Source organism: Falco naumanni, chromosome 2 (assembly GCF_017639655.2).
Source record: "Falco naumanni isolate bFalNau1 chromosome 2, bFalNau1.pat, whole genome shotgun sequence".
In the NCBI taxonomy this organism is placed as follows: domain Eukaryota; kingdom Metazoa; phylum Chordata; class Aves; order Falconiformes; family Falconidae; genus Falco; species Falco naumanni.
Genome location: NC_054055.1, coordinates 121872258 through 121896527, shown reverse-complemented (window position 1 = coordinate 121896527; position 24270 = coordinate 121872258). Strand labels below are relative to the sequence as shown.

At 40.3% G+C, this 24270-nt stretch overlaps 2 protein-coding genes across 3 annotated transcripts; one reads left to right on the top strand and one right to left on the bottom strand.

Moving 5' to 3' along the window:
• Nucleotides 1-1089: 1089 nt before the first annotated feature.
• RPL24 (ribosomal protein L24) lies at nucleotides 1090-4927 on the bottom strand. Its single transcript, XM_040583159.1, has 6 exons — nucleotides 4812-4927; nucleotides 4622-4697; nucleotides 3438-3548; nucleotides 2237-2373; nucleotides 1771-1834; nucleotides 1090-1220 (listed from the first exon to the last, which is right to left on the bottom strand). Exons 1-6 carry the CDS (start codon nucleotides 4814-4816, stop codon nucleotides 1140-1142), a joined length of 474 nt encoding a protein of 157 aa, XP_040439093.1. The 5' UTR covers nucleotides 4817-4927; the 3' UTR covers nucleotides 1090-1139.
• Nucleotides 4928-4937: 10 nt separating this feature from the next.
• Nucleotides 4938-24215, top strand: CEP97 (centrosomal protein 97). 2 transcript variants are annotated; one of them, XM_040583156.1, is made up of 11 exons: nucleotides 4938-5215; nucleotides 8343-8485; nucleotides 9809-9967; nucleotides 10371-10472; nucleotides 11042-11155; nucleotides 12000-12166; nucleotides 13029-13193; nucleotides 14924-15057; nucleotides 15574-16327; nucleotides 17359-17434; nucleotides 18171-24215. In XM_040583156.1, the coding sequence occupies exons 1-11, from the start codon at nucleotides 5161-5163 to the stop codon at nucleotides 18885-18887; spliced, it is 2586 nt and encodes an 861-aa protein (XP_040439090.1). In that variant the 5' UTR covers nucleotides 4938-5160; the 3' UTR covers nucleotides 18888-24215. The 2 variants fall into 2 exon arrangements, with proteins under 2 accessions (XP_040439090.1, XP_040439091.1); XM_040583157.1 differs by lacking the exon at nucleotides 4938-5215 and adding an exon at nucleotides 5482-5597.
• Nucleotides 24216-24270: the final 55 nt, after the last annotated feature.

Below are 24270 nucleotides of genomic sequence, written 5' to 3'. Positions count from 1 at the left end.
TACAGATCTGATCAAGCTAGAATTACTTTAAATGGGTTGCAACCTTCATCCAGAGCTGTATCTATTTTATTAATAAACCCAAAACAAAGTATGACATAACTCAAAATATAACCCAAAGTGCCCGTAACAGCCATTGTTTTTGAAGCCACAAAGAACTGCAGGAAGCAAACTATGAACATGGGAGATAGGAGCTTTCTTGACCAGTCCGATAAGGTAGCAAAGTGAGCCCTCAAAGCTCCTCCAAGCGAACAGACATTAAGATGTGTCACGAATAAACCAACAAATAGCCAATCTAGAAAACAGAAGTGTTTTTTCTCCAATGCTTGTAGGAAGTCAGAGGCCACTGCTGTACCAAAGCCATCAAAACACCACCTACACTGTGCTTACTAAAGCAGATATATGTAATTCCATGAAGAATACAATACCCTCTAGGGGCGGGAAATTCCTAAGGGAATCCCTATCTGCATTCTGGAAGTTAAATATTAACCTACATGGGCTTGACGGGTATACCATCAGCTGCACTTGAAGTTCAATCTTCACAGCCATGCTTTTCCTGACAACAGCTTCCAGCAATCCATTGTTTTATTACTTCCTGACCCAGGAGTTGCATCTGAACCTTCGTGCATAAGAGCCACGTGGTGCACAAAACCATCCATTCCCATTCTTCAACCTATTTCTTCTCCTCTGATCCTCTACGTCTTGCTACATGCGTTCCACAACACAAGTAGTGCATTAGCCTTTTTAAGTTGCTTGCAGACGGTACTGCTTCACATCCCCTTTAGATTTTATTCCTGAGCTCAGAAACCCCTTTTTATGCCATTTGTCATTGATGGGGAATAAACTTGTACTTATGTGCTGCTTTGTCCTTCAAGGAGCAAGAACAGCTCCGCAAACATCAGCTCCATCTTCCCTGCCACCCGAGTCACTCATTGAAGACTTGTGAAATGTGTGCTAACATGGTGGATTGTCTAAGAAACCAAGTGTTTTACAGCAAGAGGATGTTCTGTCTGCAAAACCAGACACAATTACTTTACAGGTTAATTCTCTTCAGCATATCTCACACAGTTGAAGAGAACATGGCACAAGTTATGAAAGTTAATTAAGATAGTTTATTCAGCACAACTAACAGTTTTGGCAAGTTAGCGCTTTCCACCAACGCGAGGAGCAGAAACCTTGACTGGTTTCACAATCTTCTGCTTAGGTGCTGCCTTCGTAGGAGCCTGCAGAGAAATAATATGTGTGAGTGAAAAGAAGCAATTTATCTGCAGCCCTGAAAGTTTCCCTGTTATTTAAGATTCTTGACAGAAACTAGGCAATTTATGTCAGATCACAATTACAATCTGTCAGATCAGAATCACACTAACAGACAGTTATACACATAACTGCACTAAGCCTACACATGTATGATGCCAACATACGATATTAATTCATCACTAATAATGAAATAGATGCTAGCAGTCATCAATACATTGTTAACAAGTTCCTAGGTAGTGAAGATGTCACATCCAGCTAAAACCTTGTCTATCAAGAATCTCTGACGTATGGTCAGAAAGTTGTTTTACTGCAGTATTTATTCCGAAGAAAAGGTTCATTTATTCAGCTGTTTGAGTATGTTCAGTACAGAAGTTTGGTCACGGTGCTTCCAGATCAAAAAAGATAAGCAAATGCTTCTTCCAAACACAAACAGGAACTTCCAGTGAAGTGCTGCAACAGAATGTTACAACATGTTACGTTCCATTTCATGATTTCTGCCCACCTACCGCATCTTACCTTTGCAGCAGAAACAGCTGTTTTCTTGGTTGCCTGCTTAGCCTTCTTGGCTTCTTTTGCAGCCCTGTTAATTCACAGAAAAAGAGTTATCCATGTCTGCCATTCACTGCTTCTTTGTTGCAACACTGTTAAGAACTCTGTAAGATCAAGAAAGGAATGCATTCTTTCAGGTCTATACTCTGCATTCAGTATCTTCTAGGAAGAGTACTAGAGGCAGCACAACTATGTGACAAAAGCAGTATTTTCATAAAGGGAGGGGCAAGAAAAGGCCCTTCTCTACTGCTACTGTCTCTTGCCAAATTTATTCAGTATTCTCTTCAAATACACTGATCAAAAAATGAACAAAAACCAACACACAAAGCAGCTTATAAAACATAGAGCTCATCTAGAGTTTTTAAGGTCTTGTATGAAAAGCATTAATAATCTTTGAAAAGCCTGCAATAATTCCATGTATCTGATCTCTCACCTAATAGCTTGTTCCCTCTGCGCCTTTCGTACTTCAGGCTTCTGATTTCGTTTAGCCATAATCTCAGCTAAAGATGCACCAGTGATAGCTCTCTGAAACTTAACAGCACGGCGTGTGCGCTTCTTTTGGATCTCTTCCTAAAATGGCAGGAGATGGAAGACAGATAATTAGTATCATCAGACATTAAATAAAAAGTTAAAAACAGTTACAGAAAAAAGCTGCTATTAAGACTGAAGCTATTATAAAACCGTATACAGAAGTAGAATATTCCTCCTCATTTTGAAGGCAACTCATTTTTTCATCTACAAAACCAGATGAATAGCTATATACCAATGCATCCTCCTTTGCAATGTATATAAAAAAAAAGTATTTTGGAAGAATGTCAGAAGTTCTGCCTCCTGAAGCTCCCAGAAAAAAAACCAGGGGTGTGGGTGGGCAGGGGATGATAAAGTTTGCTTTAATGGCATCTTCTGAAAGGAAAACACCTCCCACTTGTTTCAAGTGAGATCACCCTGCTGGGCAGCAGTGTAAGCCATTGAGCATCCACATTCCTTCTCCAAACAAACTGCTAAAACCACTGACTTATAACACAGATGTAAGCCTTTCTAAATGTTCTTTTGCTATGCAAGTTTAAATAAGACCACTGAAAATACCTGATGCTACATGCCTTATTAATTTGTCTCTTTCATGCAATGACAACTACATAGCAAAGACCTCCTACTAAGTTACAGCCGAAAGTTTTCAAGAAGAGTGTGTGCGAAGTTCCCCCCCTCTTTAACCCCCATATCAGCTCTCTATGCTATCATCATTTAGGAAGTTTACAAGTCCAAACTTTTAAAAAGTCTGCATATTAAACAGCATGACCCACCTTCTCATAAAACTATTTTTTTAAAATACATGCCACTGATACAATTGTTAAAATCTACTGAGCCTACCGTGTTTCAGAATGGTCCCTCAGAGAAGTGATACAATACAAATACAATGCTTTTGCTGAATTGGTTACCTTTCAAACATAAAGCAGCATATAAACCCATGTAAATGCACTCACATTTTCACCATAACTGGTCATTTTTCATCCTGGTTATATGGGTCATGCTTTTGTTAAACACCAGCATACTCAAGTCACCTCTGTTTTAACAGACCAGCAACTACATCTTTTGGTGGAAACCTCTGGAACGCTGTTAAGTTGGTATATACTTACTGACTGTCCTTTCTTGTGTTTACGCCTATACAGAACAGTCCAGTTGATTTGACGGGGGTTTCTCTTGGAAAGGAATGCAGACTCACATTTTGCATTCAAGAACTGAAAAACCTGGGAAGATGAAGTATTTTGTGTAAGCTTTGTTTCTACGAAAAACATCATCAGTTTATGTTAACACATGCAGTAATTCTCTGATTCAGTGTTTTACAACAGTGGTGCTTTTGTGTTTCTTTACAGAGCTCTGACAATTAAAACCTTCAGAAAATAATCTAAGAAATTCAAAATTTGGAATTCTGTTCAATTTATCAAACTGGTATCTTACAACACATTCTGAAGCAGCTTAATTTTTATGAGGAAAACTCAAATTACTGCTTGCATCCACTGCTGCATGTATTCTATGCACAGCATGAAGAGCCATATCCAGCATCATACTTTTCAAGTGTCTGCCCTCAATTAACTATATACCCTTCAACGAGTCAAAACCTGGCCTAAGGAACACACAGAGACCGATACTCTGCCCAATTCCTTCTTGCATGGTAACACTTACCTTCTTGCCTAGAATAACAGGCTGAATTAGCAGGCTAATTTATTAGCTATACAATTCAATTTAGAGTATAAACTAATTCCTAGCAGAGCACCTGAGGATTCTATCAGTTTACTTAGCTGTCATTTCCCAGGAGATTCTGTTCAGCAAGATGACCATACCGGCACATCCAAAGCCCATAGCCTCCTTTTGTAGACACGAAAAGCGTATTTCTATTTGTATGAGATAAGAGCCTGAAAGGGGTGGCTCTCCTCCATATTTTATCCCAATGATCTGTACCCAACTTACTTGCAACTCCAGTTGTTTGCTTCAGCAAATCCCAGCACTAGACACACTACGTCTAAACAACGTCTTTTACACGACTTTGGTACTTCAGACCACATACTTTAAGACACCCTTCCCACACCAGAACCTAAATGCCGGCTCTCCCGCGGATCCGGCCAGGCAGCGCTACCCCGCACCGCTCCGCCCCAGCCGTGCGGCCAGGCACTGCAGCAAGGCCACCGGGCACCGCGGCCGAGGTCTCCCGCGCCTCAGGAGCGAGGCCTCCGCTTCCCCCGGCACCGCGCCGAGCTCCCCCTGGGGCCTGCCGGGCTCCCCCTCAGCCTGCCGCCTCCCCGCGGGCCCTCCGTACCCTCACCTTGCCGTCGGTGCGGGCGTAGCGGCGCCCGTGGCCCGGATAGATCTTGTACCCGCTGAAGCTGCACAGCTCGACCCTGCGCGGGAGAGAAGAGTTAGGGGGGAGAGCGGGCGGGCAGCGCGGCCCCCCGGCGGTCCCCCCAAGCCGGATGGCCCCGGATGGGGCAGCGGGGAGCCGCCACGGCCCTTACTTCATGATGGCGGCGGCTCCGAGGCGGGCGGCGGCCGGGGCGAGAGGAGGGGAGGATGCCGGGAGGCGCCGCTCCGTGCGCTGCGCGCTGCACGCCGGGAAGCACCGCGCGCAGGGCCTGACGGGAGGGCAGCGCCTCCCGGCTGCGAGGCGGCCGCGCTGAGGCTGTGGGGCGTTCTGTGCTCCGTTAACGTCCCGACGGGCGTTCCGCTGCTCCGTTAACGTCCTGCCGGGCGGTCCCGTGCGCGGGACGCCCCGTCCTGCCGGGAGTAAGAGACGCCGGTTTCCCGTTGCGGAGCAAGGCAGCCAGCTGGGGTCTGGCGCTTAGTTGCCTGGTGGCGTTGACAAGCATGGCGGCGACGGGGGGCGCGGTGAGGACTGAGGCAGTCTCGCCGGCTGGAGGGGGTAAGAGCGGCGCCGAGGGCTGGGGCGCGGGCGCCGGGGGCTGGCCGGGCGTGTGTTTGGGTGCCCGTTGTGTGGTGCCGAGGCGGGGGCGCAGCGCTCCGTGGGAGCTGTAGTGCCGGCAGGGCCGGGCGCTCGGCGCGCCTCAGCGGCCGGACTACGAGTCCCGAAAGCCATTGCGGGCCGCTCGGCCCGGCCGGGGGCGCTCGGCCGTTTCCCCAGGCGCTGCTCCGTGCTTACGGTGCGGCCCCCGCGCCCGTGCAGCCCGCCTGAGGAGCGGGGCTCGCCGCCCAGCAGCGCTTTAGCTCCGGGCACGGCCGGGGGGGCTGCCCTCCCTGCTGAGGGCTGGGCCCCTGAGGAGGGGCCTGCCGCAGCTCTGTGGAAGGTAAGCCAGGAGCTCAAAGAAGACTCCCTCTTTGTATAGCGGAGGGTGGAGGGGTCTTGGGAGGCAGCCCTTCCTCGGGGGCAGCTGCTTCCTTCCCGTCCCTGTCTGAAGGGACGGTGCGTGGCGGTAACGCGGGTCTGCCTTTGAAGGCTCAGGTCCCAGCCACTGAGCAGCGGCCTGAGCAAAAATTGTGACCTGCTGAAGTGTGTTAAGGGATGTAGCTGCCAAATGAGTAACAAGCAGTTCTGAAATTTTCACTGGGTATTGAGAGCCTGTTAGGAAAATCTCATTCCCGAAGTGTTATAACAGTCTTTATAGTGTGAAATCTCACTACCTTTCCCAAGAGAGTTCACTCTATATACTGAATAGTCATGCTTAAGCAAGCAAACTAAAGGACCCTCAGCTTGTCACGATGAGGACAGACGTCCTTGAAATAGGAACCTTTGCTTCTCTGAATCTTAAAGCTGCTCATGAAGGATAAAGGATACCCCTGGGCAACTGAGGTAGCTAAGATGCTGGCACTCATCTAAGACCTTTATGAATCCGTCCCATTGTCTGCTATAACTATAGCAAGACTGATGCCAGGGAAGCCTGGATCAGTAGAGAAGCAGGTGGATGATAACGCTGTAGAAGTACAGTTTCTTTGCAAATGGTAGTGTGTGTGTGTTAAGTAGCAATTAGTCAATCATGTTGTACCTGAATACTTGAAAGGTATAAGAACCATGTGTAAAACCATGTTCCAGGTGCCAGTTTGAATGGGACAGTCTTGCGTGGATAAAAGGATTACTCTTGTAATTCTGTACGGTGGGTTCTAGCCTCTCTCCTCAGTCAGCATGGGCCAGTTGTGAAATTTCATAACAAGCTCTTGGACAAATGGGCAGATGCAGAATTTCTCGGTTTAGTTTAAGTGACTGACTGGTTGCAGAGGTGGCTATTTAAGTGAGAAACACACAGAACCTTTTCCCTGAACATGCAAAGACAGGACTGGCTCTGCATTTCTGCTCTTCAGAGCTCTTTGAGTGGCTGTGGATTTGAGAAGCAATGAAAATGTGATAAATGTCATCAGAGATGCTTCTTAGATAAGCATATTCTCTAGCTGACAAAGTGGTACATCAAAAATGTTTGCCTCCATCGTTAGTGTAACTAAACCCTAGAAGCCGTAAGAACGTTAATATGCAGGGCACATTAGGGTAAGGACAGTATCCTGGAACATGCTGGGTAAGAACACTGTTCTGGAACATGCTGCTGAAAAAGGCAGTGTTTTTTACTGAGCAGATAGTAAGAGAAGAGCAAGCACTAGAATGGTGTATGTATTTCAAACACACAGCAGAAGCTTAATGTATGAAAATTATTATTAGCAGGTGTCACGTGGGTACCCAGTGAGTCAAGATCCCTGTAAATAGTAAATGTTTTCCTTTTTACTTTATATAGTAACAGTTTTTGCATGGAACATTTTAATTGTGTGTTAAATGATGTGCTAGCCGGTTTACAGTTTGCTCCTGCCCAAATGTCACCAGTACTGTGGTATGGCTCTGTGAATGGGTTCCCTGTTCTGATTTTCCACTCAGTAGTTTGCTGGAATATGGGACATCTAGCCTATCGATACAGTTTGGGAACACAAGCACCAAAATCCCAAGGCAAGATTCACTCAAGGATTTGGCCAGTGAAGTCCTGGAGTGGAATCCTAGGCTCTGAATTGGACACATTCCTGACCCAATAAATAAAGACAGTTAAATACTTAAGATTATGTTTTGCAGCAGCCAAATGACTAAAAGGGAGCATGTCTTTAAATATGATAGGAAGTTTTAAAGGGAGCGTTCAATCTTGAGTTTGTTTTGTCTCTGAAGTTCAAGCATCCAGTGTCTGACAACAGAGAGATGTCAGTTTTGGTTTCATAGGCAGAAGCCTCTGCTTTGTGTTTGTACTTGGAGTGCACTTTAAAAAAAAAAAAAGTGTAGGCTAATAGTATTTTTCCTTTGAAATACAGAGAGGGGGAAAAGAGAAAACTGCAGGGTTTTATTCAGTGGTCTAGGTTTTTGAGGACTTGTTCATGATAGGAATGTTTATTTTTCTCCGGCTGAGGACTGTCGCGTAGGCATTTCATGTTTAGGAGTTAAGTGCCCTAATTTTCAAATATTTTAGCAGGGTGTTTGGAACTCTACAGGAAGATGAAGTTTGTATCTTCCTCAGGTTTCCCATGTTCTGGTTGACAAAAGGATAGATGCTGCTTACCCTTTTTCCATACTCCTTTTAACAATTTTTTTTGAGTGACAGGTATGGTTGCTGGTGGGCTAGGCAAGCAGGATTTTAGACTGAGTACCTACACACAGCTGTCAAGCTGCTCAAAACTCAGTTTTTAAAGAATTCAAAAATTTAGGTTGTTTTGAAATTTGGAATTTTGAGGATCACAGCTTTAAACTTAGCGACTGAAATTTTGCTCCACTTCTCACTTCAGAGGATCTGTTACTGACTTTCCCAGAATTCTGCCAGAATCCTTTGTTGGAATGGGGCCTGGAATGCATATATTCCAGTAACTGGATCAGTTACTCAAAGGTGTTTGATCTGAAATAATTTGCTTCAGTTTTACATGAAAAAGAAAGTTGACTTGTATTTGCAAACTGGCTGCCTGCATTATAAAAATCTGTTTTATCTTGCTTTGCTCTTTAAGTACATGTTATCATATGTAAAATGTTTACTTTGGGACTTTATCTCTTTTTTTTTCTCCATTTTCCTTTTCTTTTTAAGGTTTGGTGGTCAACTGGTCAGGTCAAGGATTGCAAAAACTGGGTCCAACCTTACCCTGTGATGCTGAAACTCACACTCTGATTCTGGACAAAAACCAGATAATTAAATTGGAACATTTGGAGAAATGCAAGAATCTGATACAGGTCAGTGTTACTTGACTTGAATTTGCAATGAAATAATGGTGCTATGATGTTGATTAAAATAGTTCTGCTTTAAGGCCATATTATGTCACTGAAGTAAGTTAACAGTTACTGTCTTAGGAAAATAAATGATGGCTAACCAAAATAGAAAGCGTTGTTTTCAGCATAGCTCTACAGTTGATAGTGGGGAAGGCTGTTTTACTAGTTACCTAGGCAACTAAAAAGGAACCAAATAAATCCCAGTGGCGGGTGGGGTGTCATAAGAAGACTTAGAAAAGTTGCTGATAACCCTAATTTTGATACTACTTAGTTTTTGATTACTTAAGCTTTGTAACATTAAAAATAATACTGTTTTATCTTTCTACTGTGTAATTGTAAACATGCAGACAATCATACAGGACTCTTCTCACCATTTGGGTTTCAGAACTCTCCACAAATGAAGAGGATTAGTAGTCTCAATTTACAAGAAGAGAAAACTCCTATGCAGATTAGGTTGAAATAGAAATAGCAAATAAAAAAATGTGAAGTGGGAGGGATCTGTGTAGTCTTGTTAACTTATCTGTTCATGTAGACTCCGATGTTGTAGTGTTTATCCTTAGTTTTAATACTAGCAGCCATCTGTTTAGGTTCATGAGGATATTGGTGCTAAGCGTTAAATATGTGCACAGTGCTTGCAAAAATCAGAGTAGACATCCCTCCTGGGCAAAGCTGTACAAGTCGATGTTAATTGTCGCCGAGAGTGCCTCCAGATAGACTTGAAGTCACATGATAGTTTTTAGGCACAAGCTAAACTGAGATAGGAGAGGTGAGGTTTGTTGCTACAACAAACCTTCACCAGTCTGCCACCTTGGTGATCATGTTGTTATTGTGGATGTCTAATCGTGATTTATCCTTTAAAAGTTTGTGATTTATGGGCCTGTTTAGCACAGGACCCTTTTTGAGATTCATGTGAAATATGTTTTGTCCTCTGCCATATTGACAGTAATTTTTACACCAGGAGTGGTGCAACAATTTGCACAATGATTTGGCAATTCTGATTTGAAATTTTTTTTCATGTGACTCAATTCTTTATTCATTGTTCTTTATTTAGCTGTGCCTAGGAGGATTTCCTCTTGAGCTTGCAGAGTGAGTTGTGAAGACTACTTTCTTTGATCAAGAATTTATTTCCTGGCTCTTGCAGTTTTTTGTGTCAGTGTTGAAAATGGAACATGTAGACTGGCGAAGTTCCCTTTGGATTAGATTCCTAACCACTAAAAATAACAATCTATTCTGTCTGTGCAGTTTAATAGTTAAAACTGTTTCTTATATTTGTGTGTCAATCTGCAGCTCTCTGTAGCCAACAATCGTTTGGTGCGAATGATGGGTGTAGCAAAACTGACAAAGCTCCGGGTGCTAAACTTGCCTCATAACAGTATTGGGTATGTGGAAGGGCTGAAGGATTTAGTGCACCTGGAATGGCTGAACTTGGCAGGAAATAACCTTAAGGTAAAGTATTTAGTCTTTTGCATTTTCCAGAATCTAGCATTGTAGACATTTGGAAAATGCTGCAAAGAAATCTGAGTATGTTTCTGGTTTTGTTTGGAGCAAATGTTGAAGTTTTGTGTGTACTTGTTTATGAAATAGAAGAGGGCAACTTATGCCACAAGAATTGTCTAGGAAAAAAATAAAAGGTTTGATATTGAAATCTAATGAGAATTGGGAAATAATCCTCCAAATAGGAAACTAATTATCATCTTTAAAATGAAACTGTAGAAACGTGTTTAGTTTTGGGTTACTTCGCCGGTGTTTTAGCTTTCAAAATATTTTTTAATTATTGGTACCTGGTTTTATTAATGACTGAAAAAGACTAAAAAAAAAGTTGTTGTAATTGACTTCTTTATTTTTGTAGGCCATTGAACAAATTAATTCCTGTCTATCTCTTCAGCATCTTGATTTGTCAGACAATAACATAGCTCAATTAAGCGATCTCTCCAAGCTTACACTGCTGAAGGTAGGTAGATGCTATTTTAACTCTATTGTTACATTCTTTGCGTAAATAAATTTGCTTTGAAAGTTGCTGCCTTTTCAAGTGTTGGTTATTCAAACACTAGCTTTTAAAGCATTTTAATTAATCACTGTAATTTCTAGAGGCAAGCATGCAGGAATTCTTTTCCTTGTCTTCAAGTTGCAGGAACCGATGTAGTGATTTTTTTCTATAACCACATTAATGATTTTGATAAAGGTGGCATGGTGAGATCTTGTTCATAGCGCTCTGTTCTCTTCTGTCATGAATCAAGACAAAACATAGCGTTAACTCTTTCAGCATGAACATGGTAGAGAAAAAATGCTTCCAAATACATTTTTTGTGGTTGTGACTATACTTCTGTATTTTAAAAGGACAAGATTTTGCTCTAAAGTACAAGAATTACTTTTTCCTTGATGGAATAAATAGAAGTAATTTTGGTGATACTAGAAAGCCTTAATTATAGCTCTTTTGTGTATTGTGCAGGTATTACCTGAACACAAAATACAGGGGTTTTGATCAAACATACATTTAATCACTGTATTTTTATTTTATAGACTCTGTTGTTACATGGAAATATTATAACTTCACTTCGCACTGCTCCTGTTTGCCTACCTCAGAATCTGACTGTTTTTTCTTTGGCAGAAAATGAAATCAGAGACTTAAATGAGGTAAGATGTTGTCTTTAGATAGACTGGAAGCAGGTGGTTGGATAATTTTTTTGAGGCTGTAACTGAAAATAGGCTCTCGTCTTTGAAATGACCCATGTTGATAGAAGTAACTTTTAATAGTTTATATGTAATAACTATACTTGCATTAGCTGCGCAAGACAGGGATTACTTTTTCAAATTTACCCTGGAAAGAAACTTTGCCTTTTCTATTTTGTTTTTACATTATTCAAGGATATCAGAAGTATACTTTAAGGACTAAATTCATAGAGTTTTTCTTCATTGTCTGAAGGTTGAAAGCTGAGCTGGTTAACTGCTGCAGAGGGGTTTTGCAGCTGCTGTGTTTTAGAACGAAGGTTTGAATTGCTCTTGTTGCAACTAAACATTTGTTGGGCTATGTTTTGTTTTATCTATTTCTCAAACACTATGTAAGGGAAACATATTCTGCCTGTGATCTCACAGGAATAATACGTTTCTCTTTGAAACAGGACTGTTTCTCCAGTTTTTTGGCTTGCCATTTTTTTGTCAAAACCTCAATGCCTGTTGTAGTGAACTGGAATCACAGAAATACTATACCTTTCTATACATAAAGCCCCATTCCCAGATTTTAAGAGAAGTTAATACTTTCTAAGGGCTATAGTACTTACAGGAAAATTAATGGGAAAATGGCAGTAGTTGACAGAAAGTTATTTGAAGGTGTTCATAAAGCAAATGTGAATGTGACTTTCAGTGTATTTGTAGTTATGTTTTGCATAAGATGTCTGGCTGCAACTAGGAGAAATGTGATACATTCTGTAAGCATCTAATGGGTTCTGTTCAGTTAACAAATACATCTTGTTTTCTCAAGGTTTCTTTCCTGACTTCTTTTCATCAATTGGAACAGTTGTCAATTATGAACAATCCCTGTGTGATGGCCACACCTTCTATCCCTGGGTTTGACTACAGGCCATATGTCGTCAGCTGGTGTCTGAACCTTAAAGTTCTTGATGGATATGTGATTTCTCAGAAGGAAAGGTGACATAATAGTATTAAATCTCTAAAATTATTGAACAAAATTTTGTCTAAGCTGAAATTGCACTTTTATGTAATAAAAAAAATGGAAAAGTGCTAATGATCCGAAATTCTATCTTGCTAATGGCTATATGAGATGCAGACCAATTAACATTGTTGCTTTTGCTGTATTTTTCATGTTACACTGAAATTACTATGTAAGATCACAAGTTTAAGTAGAAGTATAATGTTAAGCTTTTGTTTTATTACTCAACTCACAGTAGCACTTTTACAAAGCAAACCTGGTAGCAATTTATCAGCAGTCTGTTACCCTTTCTGAGCTGACAGCCTCTTTGACTTTGCAGAATGAGGCAGCAGATACTAAAGCTGTTATCTTGGAAGCTCAAACATGCAAATCAGGCCCTTTATAAAAGGGCACTTGCATTTCTGTATTAACTATTATTATATATAGATAATATATCAGACTGAAGAGCATTATATTTAAAATCAGATTTCAATTGTTGAATACTTTTGAGCAAGGTCTGCTCTCTATGCCTATTCTGCGTGTTTGTGACCTTTCCTGTGAAAGCTTTGCTGATAAATTCATTGACACAAATGTGTTTTCAGTGCTCCAAGACTACACACAGATAAAGCAGAGAATGCGGTTTCAGTCGGAGATTTGTTTCATCAATGCTTATGTGAAGGGATATTTTATTCATTATTCTGGTAATGAAATTCCCAGTTCCTCTGGGTACTGCACACGTTGCAAGGTTTGATTAGATTTGTGGACAAGCTCCTAGGTACTCACTAGAGTGACAGTAATCAAAAGAGGGTTGGGGGTTTTATGCCATGTGTTAATAGTGACCATTTTCCCCTTTCCTAATAGTTTGAAAGCAGAATGGCTCTACAGTCAAGGTAAAGGAAGATCCTATCGACCCGGGCAGCATGTTCAGCTAGTCCAGTACTTGGCTACTGTCTGTCCTCTTATATCTACATATGGTCTTCAGACTGAAGAGGATGCCAAACTGGAAAAAATACTGAGTAAGCAAAGGTGAGAACTTCTTGTTTCTCTGTTGTTAGAGAATGTAATTGAGAACATAATTATGTGTCTTATTATTTGTTAGATATAATAAGATTTCCTTTTAAGTATTTGAAAGCAACAGTGAGGGCTGAAGATGGGAAGAGTAATGGAGGTACCAGATGTGCCCTAAAGGGGAATAAGAGGCAAGGCAGCAGCAGGAGTGTTTTCTTGCTTGCTAGGCCATCTAGGGGCAAATTCTCTATATTTTTCAGTCTGTGCTCTGTAGGACACTGAAGGTGATTGGTGTTTGGAACTGGGATTAAAATAAATACCTACTGAATTTTTTTTGCCACAGAGAAAGTGCGGAAAATCTAAAAAAGGAGCTTAGATTAACTTTAGTCTTCCCTGATAATTAGAACAACTGTGGTACACTGGTGCATTAGCCACTTTTTTGTTCTTGGTGCGTTCTTTCTTGGCTTTAAAATTAAGGTCGTCTTTTGAGGGACACTGTTCCCAGTGATGCACTTGGCAATCTCTGTATCTGGTGCCTCGGGTCTGCCAGCAGAGGCCTCTGGAGAGCCTGCTGGTTCTGCCAGCCATGGCTGCTTTGCTAAGGTCTATGCAGATAGGTAAGGACAGTTACAGTGGTGCTCATTCCTCACATGAAAAGGTGAACTAATTGGGATTAAAAGCCAGAAAGCATAGCAACACAGGTGTCCCTGTTCCCCAGGACCTATTGACAAACATTTTCTGCAGAAAGATCAGAGCAGAAGACTCTGCTCAAAAGAACACTCTATGTAGTTGGCATAGTGTGGGTAGAAAGCTGAGCAGCAGAAGTGTTGTGATGAGCAGAAGGGCGGCATCTCATTCAAAAGGGCTGGAAAATGTGGAGCACCTAGAAGGAGCTACTGCTTTCTTTGTCAGTGTAGACTGAGCTCCAGGAGGAAATTCTAGAAATATTGAGGCCATTTCAGAGGAAAAGGTGCAGTAAAAGCATATTGACGTTGGAATTTCCAGCTAAGTGTTCTGATGTTCATATGTTTCTGGGGAAAAATCAGGAAGTTGGTTTGTGAAATATAACTTTTGAGAAATTAAAAAAAAACCTCACCAAAAACCAACCTTCCAAAATCCCCTCCATAAATAAAAATGCACATATATATGTGTGCACACATATATGTTTTATAAGGCAGTTTGACTTTCTGACCTCTACCTCATGATCTTTTTAGTTTAGCAGGGCTGAAACAACCTGTGTGTTCTCAGTTTGTAACAGATGATTTTATTTGCTGATTTGTTTCAGGATTTTGTCCCTTTAACAGGGACATCCTTTCCTTGATTCAGTCATTTTGAAATGTAACAGACATCCCTGCATTCCCCAAACTTCTGCACATACAAGCATAATATATGCTGCAGTAAACACTTAAAATAGCTGCATATCACCCTTGTGTGTAAAAATACTTCATGGTTTTCGGTCTGTAGTCAGAACTGCATGTTGGTTTTCTTTTTTTTTTTTTTTTTTTTTGGATACATGTAATGAAGAAAAAGGGGCAGGCGGAAGGGGAACAGGAGCAGTCTCTGCAATCCCCTACTTTGTGAGTAGTCCTGATAGTATCTTGTAGGTGTAGGGATCTGCATAACTAGCTTCTAGTTTAGAATGATTTGATCACTTGTTTCCTTTAAAGTAGTTGATAGTTTCTTTTAGATGTCTTCTCTACCAAAAAAGTTTAAAAGACATACAAAATCTGTTGGAACTGTGTGTTTAGGCTCCACCAGAGGCAGCTGATGCATCAAAATCAAAATGAAGGACCACCTACATCTTCTACTCCCAACAAAACGCTGCCAGTTACTTATGAACACAGCAGTCCGGCCCAGCCACCACAGATAGTTCTTGAAAGTGGTAAGAAGCTAATCTGCACCTGTGATCTAACCTGTGGAAATATTTAATTTTTTTTACTGTAGATAACTTTGTGGAGAGAATTTCAGCACAGAGCCCTCTTCTTATTTTGTCGTATTGATTCTTCTTTTTTAGATTTTTAACTGAAGTTAATTTCTAAAAATACATTCCATGCTTATTCATGTCTTGAAGTGCTAGTAAGATTGTTAGGTGCAAAACACAATCCACTGAATTAAGGAGTTATTACTTCGACTGTTGCATCTGATAGAAGTGTAACTTCTCCAGGGGGAGGCAGTTTGTGCCATTTGCTGTACCCAGTGTTTGCAAAGTTTGTGGTTGTTACTCTCATAAATAGTTATTGTCCTTACTGTTACATAGAATGAATGCTTATTACTAGCATTTCAGTTAGAATCTGGGTGTGTAAGATGATTTATCTAAACCAAATTTGGAATCCCTATGAATTAAGATATGCTATTGAAATGCTATGACACTCTTGAACATGGCTTTCTGCCTATCTAGAACCTATCATCCAGAAGAATTCTTGGGTTGGACCAAGTGCAAACGATGATCATTCCTATGCAGTAAAGAACGCCTTTCTTCTTGAAAGAAGTTTTCACAAGGAGCTATACCTTGAAGATGTACAGACAGATGAAGACAAACTGAACAGTAGCCTTTTGTCCTCAGAGTCTACTTTCATGCCAGTTGCTTCAGGATTGTCTCCTGTGTCTCCTACTTCAGACCTGAAGGTACACGGAATCAATTTGGGCCTAGATGATGATGATGATACAGTGATTGAATATGTGAGAGATGTTAATAGCGGAGAGAAAGCTAACAAGCAAGAAGCCTCGTGTGTTACAAGAGAGCACTTGAACAGAGCAGTGGGAAGTGTGGAAACCCAAGAGAATATAAAAGAGAGTATACTGTTGCCTTCTGATCTAGTAACAGCCAACCTGACTGCTAATACTAGCAGCTGTTCAGCATCCTCTGAAGACCAAGTTCTGCATAGTAACCCCAGCACCTCAGTAGGTGCTGAATCAGAAGTGACAACTCCCTGTCCTGACCAGATGACTGGAGAAAGTTCTGATTCATTAGGTGTTGTCGATCAAGGTGCAGCTGCTCTGCAAAGAATGGCTAAAGCAGCTACCAAGCTTCAAGCCTGCTGGAGAGGGTTTTACACGAGGAACTACCATCCCCGAGCCAAGGAAGTGCGGTATGAGATTCGACTAAACAGAATGCAGGAGCACATCATTTGCTTAACTGATGAAATAGAAAAGTAAGTTGAGGTCATACTGTGTATTTTTGAATATAACCGTCATTCCAGGATATTTCAGAATAGATATAGAAGGGTCTTGATATAATTACTCACAGTATAACCTAGCATCAGTAACAGAAAACTGTGATTACAGTAGAGGATTGCTTCCTGTAAGATAAGCACAGTTACACACATAATCTCATACTCTCAAAGTGCCTTCTGTGAGTGGGCTGGGTTAGAATACATTTTTCTGTTTCTCTGTTAGCAGGACTTGCATGTTTCACCGCATAACCAAAATAGAAGTTGCTAAGTGTGACTTTTTTTTCACTTGTCTCCTAGCAATTATAGAGTCTATAAGTGAAGTGTCCATATTGAGAGTCATTCCACTGTTATTGGTGAAAAGAAAAATTCTCCCTGCCTTGAATGATACAATTTCAAAATGTGATTCTGTGCCTGGTTCTGGTTTTGGGTATTTTATCCTATGAATCCAGGTTTGGGGGAGAACATTATCAAAGTTCCTCAATTTGTACGATATAAATTGCAGGTTTAGTTATCTTTCTGGGTTGACCTGGGAACTGGCAGTCTTGACAGGCTCTTTTTCTTTACTATCACAAGCAACAAAAGTTCTGTGAATCAAGCTGAGCCCTCAGCAGACCTCTAGAAACTCTGAATGCTTACATATCATGCCTGTATCCAGGTGATGTCAACTGGAGAGAGCATGATTTGAAATGAAGAAACACTATTTTGGGGTTGTTCTTTTGTGCATGAAGAAATGAAGAGCTCAGCTTCAGTTTACAAAAGGGCACTTAAAGTATTGGCAAATTAAGAAACATGCTGCAGCAAAAGGAAGCAGAATCTTGATGTAATTCTGAAAAAGAAACTCAAGTCAGCAGCTAGATATTGATGGCAAGTGAGACTGCAGTGATGTCAGGCTCTGTTGTGTCTTTCAAGAGCACTGTTACATAAGTAGGCATTTTTATGTACTCTCATCGATCTTGTTATCCAAATGTTGCTTATTTAAGCTGCATAAATTTGGGTATTTGTTCTTGCAGACTAAGAAAAGAAAGAGAGGAAGATAAGATTCAGAGGCTTGTACAGGAGGAAGCTGTCAGATTTCTTTGGAACCAGGTAAATAGTGTTACCTCTCTTTATTTTTCTGCTTATGTATGAATTTGAAGGCCATTACTTCATACTGTAGATCCTGAAGAGATAGTCGATGTGGTTCACTTTTTCCAATGATGACTTGGGTGGTTTATTACAATCTCATTTCTGTGGTGTTTGCTATACTGGTATTCTGGGGGAAAATAACATTCAGAAGTGTTAGTGTAAGAACACTCGTTTTGTTACACAAGGCTGAATTGTAGTCTAGTGTGAGAAGGAGGATAAAATACGAAGGAAGCTAAATAAAACTAGCAGAAGTGTGAAGAATGATGTAACTGCTAGAAGCCCTGGGTGAACGAAATGGTGTTAAGCTATGATGCTTGTAAGCAACTGATTTCTAAAGTAGAAAAGTTGTACTAATGAATCTTCTATTAAGCTGTTCTTCCACAAATAAGACTCTCTTCTCAAGCATGAGTATTTCATAAAGGTTCCCCATCCTTCGTTTTTAAAAGCAGATTCCTTTTTCTTCAGGTATTTGAACTGGGAGGCTTGTGTGCTCTGTCAGGGTTGGGCATCTAGGTTTAAAAGCAGTTATTTAACAGCGGGAAGAACGTATTTCCCTAAAGGTATAGTGAACCTTTTGTTAGTTCACTCAGTCTTAAATTTTATACTAGAGCTTTGTTGCTAATTGCAAGAAACACCCTAGAAATCAAAGCACATTCTTAGTTGCATTTCATAATGAAATTCTGTCTATACTTTACAGGTTAAATCCCTTCAACAATGGCAGCTTTCAGTGACACAAAATTCAGGTGCCATATGGCAACCTGGGATCCCTTCAGCCAACGCTTCCTATCCATCTGAACCATCTATTCGATCACCCACACTTGAACATGAAACCCCACCAGATGTTAGTTCTACCTGGTTAGTTCCAGCTAGTGATGTTCTTCAGGAAAAGTCTTTGTTGCCATTCCCAGATTCTGGTTTTCATTCTTCTGTGGCTGATCAGGCTCATGCCAGCGAGTTGTGTAGCTCTGAAAAGAGTTTAAGGGAAGGAACTGAGAGCTCTCTTTCAGTGGAAACTGTCAAACAATGTGGCAATTCTGTGTCAGCGTGTTCCTCAGATGTAGAGGGTGTCCATGGGGAATGTGGGCACAGTGAAGAGAGCTCTAGTAATGAGCAGGACAACAAGCTAATACAACAGTATTTGAAATCTGTTCAGCAGCTGGAAGAGGCTGATGAAGGAACAAATTACAATGATGCAACAGAGGGTAACTGGCCACAAATCGCTGTTTCAGCAGATAACCAAGATACTTCGTCAGACAGTGTCTCTGTAGGTCTTCCTCAAGATACATCTTCCCCTGCCCGAGGTGAAATCAGTCAGACACCAGAAAGCTGCAAACTGAATTCAGGATTAGTAGAAGGGAAGCAAACAGACTGTGATTCTTCGTTTCAGATGCTGCATGTTGGGATAGCTGTGTAGTAGGCTCAGTTCCATGAAAACCTAGGGATTCCACTTCACTCTCCTTTCTCCTTCCCATTTGCACAAAACTTATTTTTCATGTGTGCCGTTTCAGATTTTGACTCATGTTACCAATTTATGTTTAAATTAGTATTTTATTGATGTTGCTGAGGACTGACGCTAACTACGCTAAACTGAAATCAGCAAAGTCCTTAGTGACAGTCGTTATGCACTTTATTTTCAAACATAAAACTGATACCCTAATAACTGGCTTCCATTAAATTAAGTCTGAAGATTGGGGGTGTTTGGGATGGTGATGGTGGTTGCTGTGAATTCACTTTGGTGAATGTGTTAGTAAGTCTTTGAATTTTTTTCTACAAAGTGGAATGGTGTCCCTCCTTTACAAAGAGAAAGAAACAACATGGGAAGAGATGGAGTCAGCGTAGGCTGTGTTGTTTACGGATACAGCCTGATGAGAAACATGAAAGCAGTTGCCTTTCAGACTTCTTTTGACTTTAACAAGAGTAGTTTGGTCAGTGTTTCAAAGATGCGTTCCATGAAACCAGTGTCCAAGTCAATGACTTTTTTTGTCATTTACTCAAAGCTGCTGGCTAGGAATTTGGTCACTTACACACTGCAACAAGGACTTACAGGAGTGGGACTTTAGGGAGCTTCAGGCAACCTTTGACTTTTGTTTGCCCTGAGGTTGGATGTCTCTGCTTTCTCAGGTAAGACTCAAAGTGGAACCAGTAGCAAACTTTATTAAATAAGAATTTCAAAAGGGCATGTGATCTGGAACACGGTTTCAAAGACTGCACTGCTGGGTTACAGCAGCAAATTTGTGACACATGTTTTGCCTCCACAAGGATGTTATTGTCACTGTGGGGTATTAGCGTGTTTGATGGATCACAACTACTATCTACAGGTATAGATATTAAAAGTAAATGCCACGACTTGAAACTATTTCTTGACATCTCTGTTGCTTTGGTTTTTTTGTGTTTTCTCTGTATGTCCGGTATTTGATATTCTAATTAGACATGGATAAAAAGCTCTATTTCTCCCCTGTTGGCAAATGGGCTAAGTTACCTAGGCTGTGCTTTCCACTTGAACACCGGGCAAACAGCAGGGTTTGTATCTTGCCTAGCCATTGCTATGTTGGGGGTTTTTAATAGAAAAAGTTCATATATCTTAGTGTGCCACAAAAGCAGCAAGGGAAATCTAATTTGCCATGCAATCTGTGATGGACACTAGTAGAATAAAAGTTGATGTTGTGACTTCTAGGGGTCAGTTCAGTTTGCTAATGCTGCATTTTGCAATGTGTACTGGAAGGCCAGTGTTTCAGTAGCTTGCTAACACTAGCTTCTCAAAATATAAAGACACATGCATATTATAATTCTCTGAATCCACGTGTTAACTTCTGGTGCTATAGTGTCATTAAAATCAACTAGTGCTGTTTTGAAGTGACTCTTATGGCCATGTTATCATGTAAAATAGTTTTTGTAAAAGCTTTGCTGCTTGTCTACTTATGTTCTTAGGTGAAATTTACTACTACTCAGGAGGTTGACACGGGGCGAATATCCATCTGAGGCCTCAAAATAGCCTTTATTTAGAATATCAATGGTGCATTGGACTTGTACCAGCCATCTGCCCAGTGGTGTAGTTCACCTTGGAAGAATAAAGCTTGCCTCTGCACAGAGTGGCCATCATCTCTTTTTCCCTATCCCGCAAAAAAGAAGTTCTGGGGCACTTTTGAAAAAGAACTGTCAAAGCCCAACAACTAAGGTCATAGGTTCTTAATGTGCTCTTTCTAACTCAGTCTAGTTACCACACACTTGTAACATAACCCTGTTCATAACTGAATGTTAGAGCATGCGTATGCTTGGGTATTGAAAGTGGTACAGGTGCATTAATCTATCACACATTTAATTAACAATGTGTAGTCTAAATGGCCATACCCTTGTCCTCTGAAGGTTCTCAGCTTGGATTTAAGGCCACCAGGCTTGGAGATCTCTGCAGTTTGTAGGATTTGGCTCCTTGACTGTCAATCTGTTACCAAAAAAAAAAATACCTTGTGTAAACCTTTAAAGAGACTTTCTTTGGATTTTGAGAGAGAAGTTATTTATGTCCAATGGTTATTGGACTTCTACACTCTGGAGGTAGTGGTTAGGTGTAATAATAAGTTCTCTTTCGTGGCAGAGTGCTGTACTAGCATGTGACATGTACTAGACCACGGAATAAAAATGTTTCACTTACTGAAGACACTGAGGGACCATATGTATTTTGCTACTTTGTATTATTGTCACTTTTGCTGCACTATAGAAAAAGAAGAAACAACTGATTTTGGAGACGCCAAGGGGGAAAACTTTGTGAAACTTAGTTTTTCATGGAAGCCCTAGATGTTCCTTGACATTTCCTCTGTTACTAGAGCTTGCAAATACAAACACAGGATGACTTTTTTAACTAATATCTAGGTCAACTGTTAGCTTTTTTGATTTGTCACCTGTATATCCAAAAGTGATTTTATGAAGGTACAGTGAGGTGTGTACCAACATACAAATCAGCTTTGTCTTGCTCTTTTGGGGAAGCTGTGAAATAGGAAAGCTTTTTTTTTTCTTTTTTCTGATGTTCTGAAAAATATCTTGCATGTGTAGAAGGCGAGTTGCCTAAATATAGTGAAATCACAAAGAATGAAGACGTTTTGGATAAGTTTTTACATTTACAGGGTTAAATGTAATTAGTTTGTATATACACAAAATATTTTCATCCTGACCATTAAAATACATACAGGGATAGTGTGGAAAAATAAGGAGTCAAATGGGATGTGTACTTTAAAAAACGGCTTTTTTTCAGTGTGTTTTAAGCTCTCAACAGAATTGTGATATGAAAATACCATAATTTAACGTAGGGCTTAACATTTGCGCTTTGTCTGTGTGAGTTTTCTTAATCTAGTTATGTAATATTCTTTTACCTGGATAGGAATGCACTGCTCCCTTTCGAGGTGTTGGACATTTCATAAAGGAATCAGAAGGCCTAATATAAGAAAATCCACATCTGAAATTTTTCTGTATTAATATTGTATGTCTTTCAGCATTTTCATTTCACAAGGCTTCTTATTAAACAGAAGAATGTACTTGTAGAAGGAAAGCTTGTCTGTTGTACTTTGTGCTGGACTGATGTTCCAGTGCTGATGGAAGAGTTTACTAATGGTTGTTTGTCAGGCAACGTTGTCAGTTCTGCTGCAAGTACAGTTCAAGTGCTGCTTTGATCTGCTTCAGAAAAATCAGCTAAATGTAGCTCAGACGAACTATCTGAATTGTGGCACACTAGTTTTGCCCAGATGAGGCGGTTGGCACGTGCATACCTGTTTCAGCTAGTCTATGGCAGAAATTACTCTTTTTGCCTGCTTTTCTGAAGCTAGGGATGAGGAGGAAGGTGGAAATGCATATAGATGTGTTTTTCAGGTTTAATCTGTAACCATAAGGCCAGCTCTCATATAATTGCTCTTTCACTTTTCTCCTAATTATTTTCATAGTTTACACATTTCAATCTTCCACCATGTAATCAAGAATGCATTTTTCTCTACTGCAGATAATATTTGATAGATGCTGTTCCAGGTGGTATTTGGAAAGGTAGAAGAATATCATGAAAGCAGGCCTGTTCACATTTTATATTTAAGGTTTTTTTGAGGTACTTGGATTGTATTGATTCCTCTGTTAGATAACTTCTTTACAAAAGAAAAACACAAAGCAATGCCTCATTAGTGACAGTAAGTAAATTTCTGTTTCTGCCTCTTCCATGAACTGACCTTAATGTTCACAACTCTTGTTTTTAGTACCTAAAACCTGTCACTTAAATGAATGGGATATTTAGTTGCTGAATGAATGTAGCAGCTGTAATGTTTGTTGGTTTTGGGGGTTTTGGTGGTGGTGTTTTTTTTGAGTTTTTTGTTTGCTTGTTTGTTTATTTTTGTAGTGACTACTCCTCTGTGGTGCTACCTGTGGCAAGGATGGAAATTTTTAAAAGGTACTGAACATCAGCCTAACTCTGCTTTCATATCCGTAAAAGAAGCAGGGTCGTGCTTGAGTCTTTGTGAACTGGCTGTCTAAATTGGGATTTTTATCTTATTTACATCTCCAGAAGTGTTCTTATACCACAAAGCAAGAAGGCATTAGAACTGCAAACTTCATTTTGTTGCTTCTAAAACACAAATATCTTACAGCAGATGCTTGAGAAAGTCCTCCTTAAACTAAGTCTCAGAAGCCTAGAGTTTGTTTATAGTTCAGTTCCTTAAACAACCATAGATCTACTATTTGCATGCAGTAATTTAAATAATGCACTTAGCAGCCAGACTGTATATAATAAGTTTGGGGTTTTTTTCTGAGTAATGTTTGTATGTCACTGAGCCTGCAGATTGTTCCTGTTTTTTATGAATTTGTATATATTGTCCTGAAGAACACTAACCTTAATTTCTACTTGTAGCAGGCTCTTTGAAGAACAAAAATGGAAGATACATTCCTTTGACTGCTTGGTACTTTTTTAGGAGATTTGGAGTTACAGTGTGTCTCATGCAGATACACCTTTTCCTGAGAGAATAGAATTGTAGCATTTAGCAGAGATTAACATTAAATGTGAAAACTGGCCAGTTCCCCAGCTTTTAGCTAGCAGAGAAGATGCTTCCCCCCGCCTCCACCTTGTATTAACTTTTTTTTTTTTTTTTCCCCCTTGAGGACTGTGCCACCCAAATAAGTAAGGATCACGTATTCATGAAGTCTTTCAAAAAGTCTTTTTTCATAGTTACAGGGGTTTCCCCCAGTTTGGCTTTCTAGGGCAAGTTACTGAAAAACACTTGCTTTCTATATGCCTGCCAAAAAGTTGGGACTTTCTATTTTTAAGTGCTTTCTTTATGTCATTAATGGAAAAAGCACAGGATCCTTTACGTGCAAAAGCATAAAACAGTATTTGTCAGGAAAGGTGCTTTACATCTTGGAAAGTGCCACACCAAATTTTATTGTATGAGAGCTTTCAATAAGGAACGTCTTTTCTGGCTTCATTACATTTATAAGTATATGGGCCAAATTCACTTGTAGCATGATTCCACTAAACTAAGTTTTGTTGAGCCTTTCACAGTAGTATTCTACCTCTAAACCAGAATCTGAAAAAAACCCCAATTAGGCATTGAATTTGTCTTTCTGCTTCTCACTATTTTCTGTGAAGAATGGTGGGTGGTTAAATTGGTACAGTTTATGTATTTTCTATAAGTGTTTACGTTTCTGGATTTGTTTCTTAAATATTTTGTTTGTACCTCTGAGTTTTGAATTCTGAATAAATGATTTGTACGTTTATTGAAAATGCTGATTTGTACTTGATCCTGACTTTTATGGCTCATAGTCATTGTCTTACACTT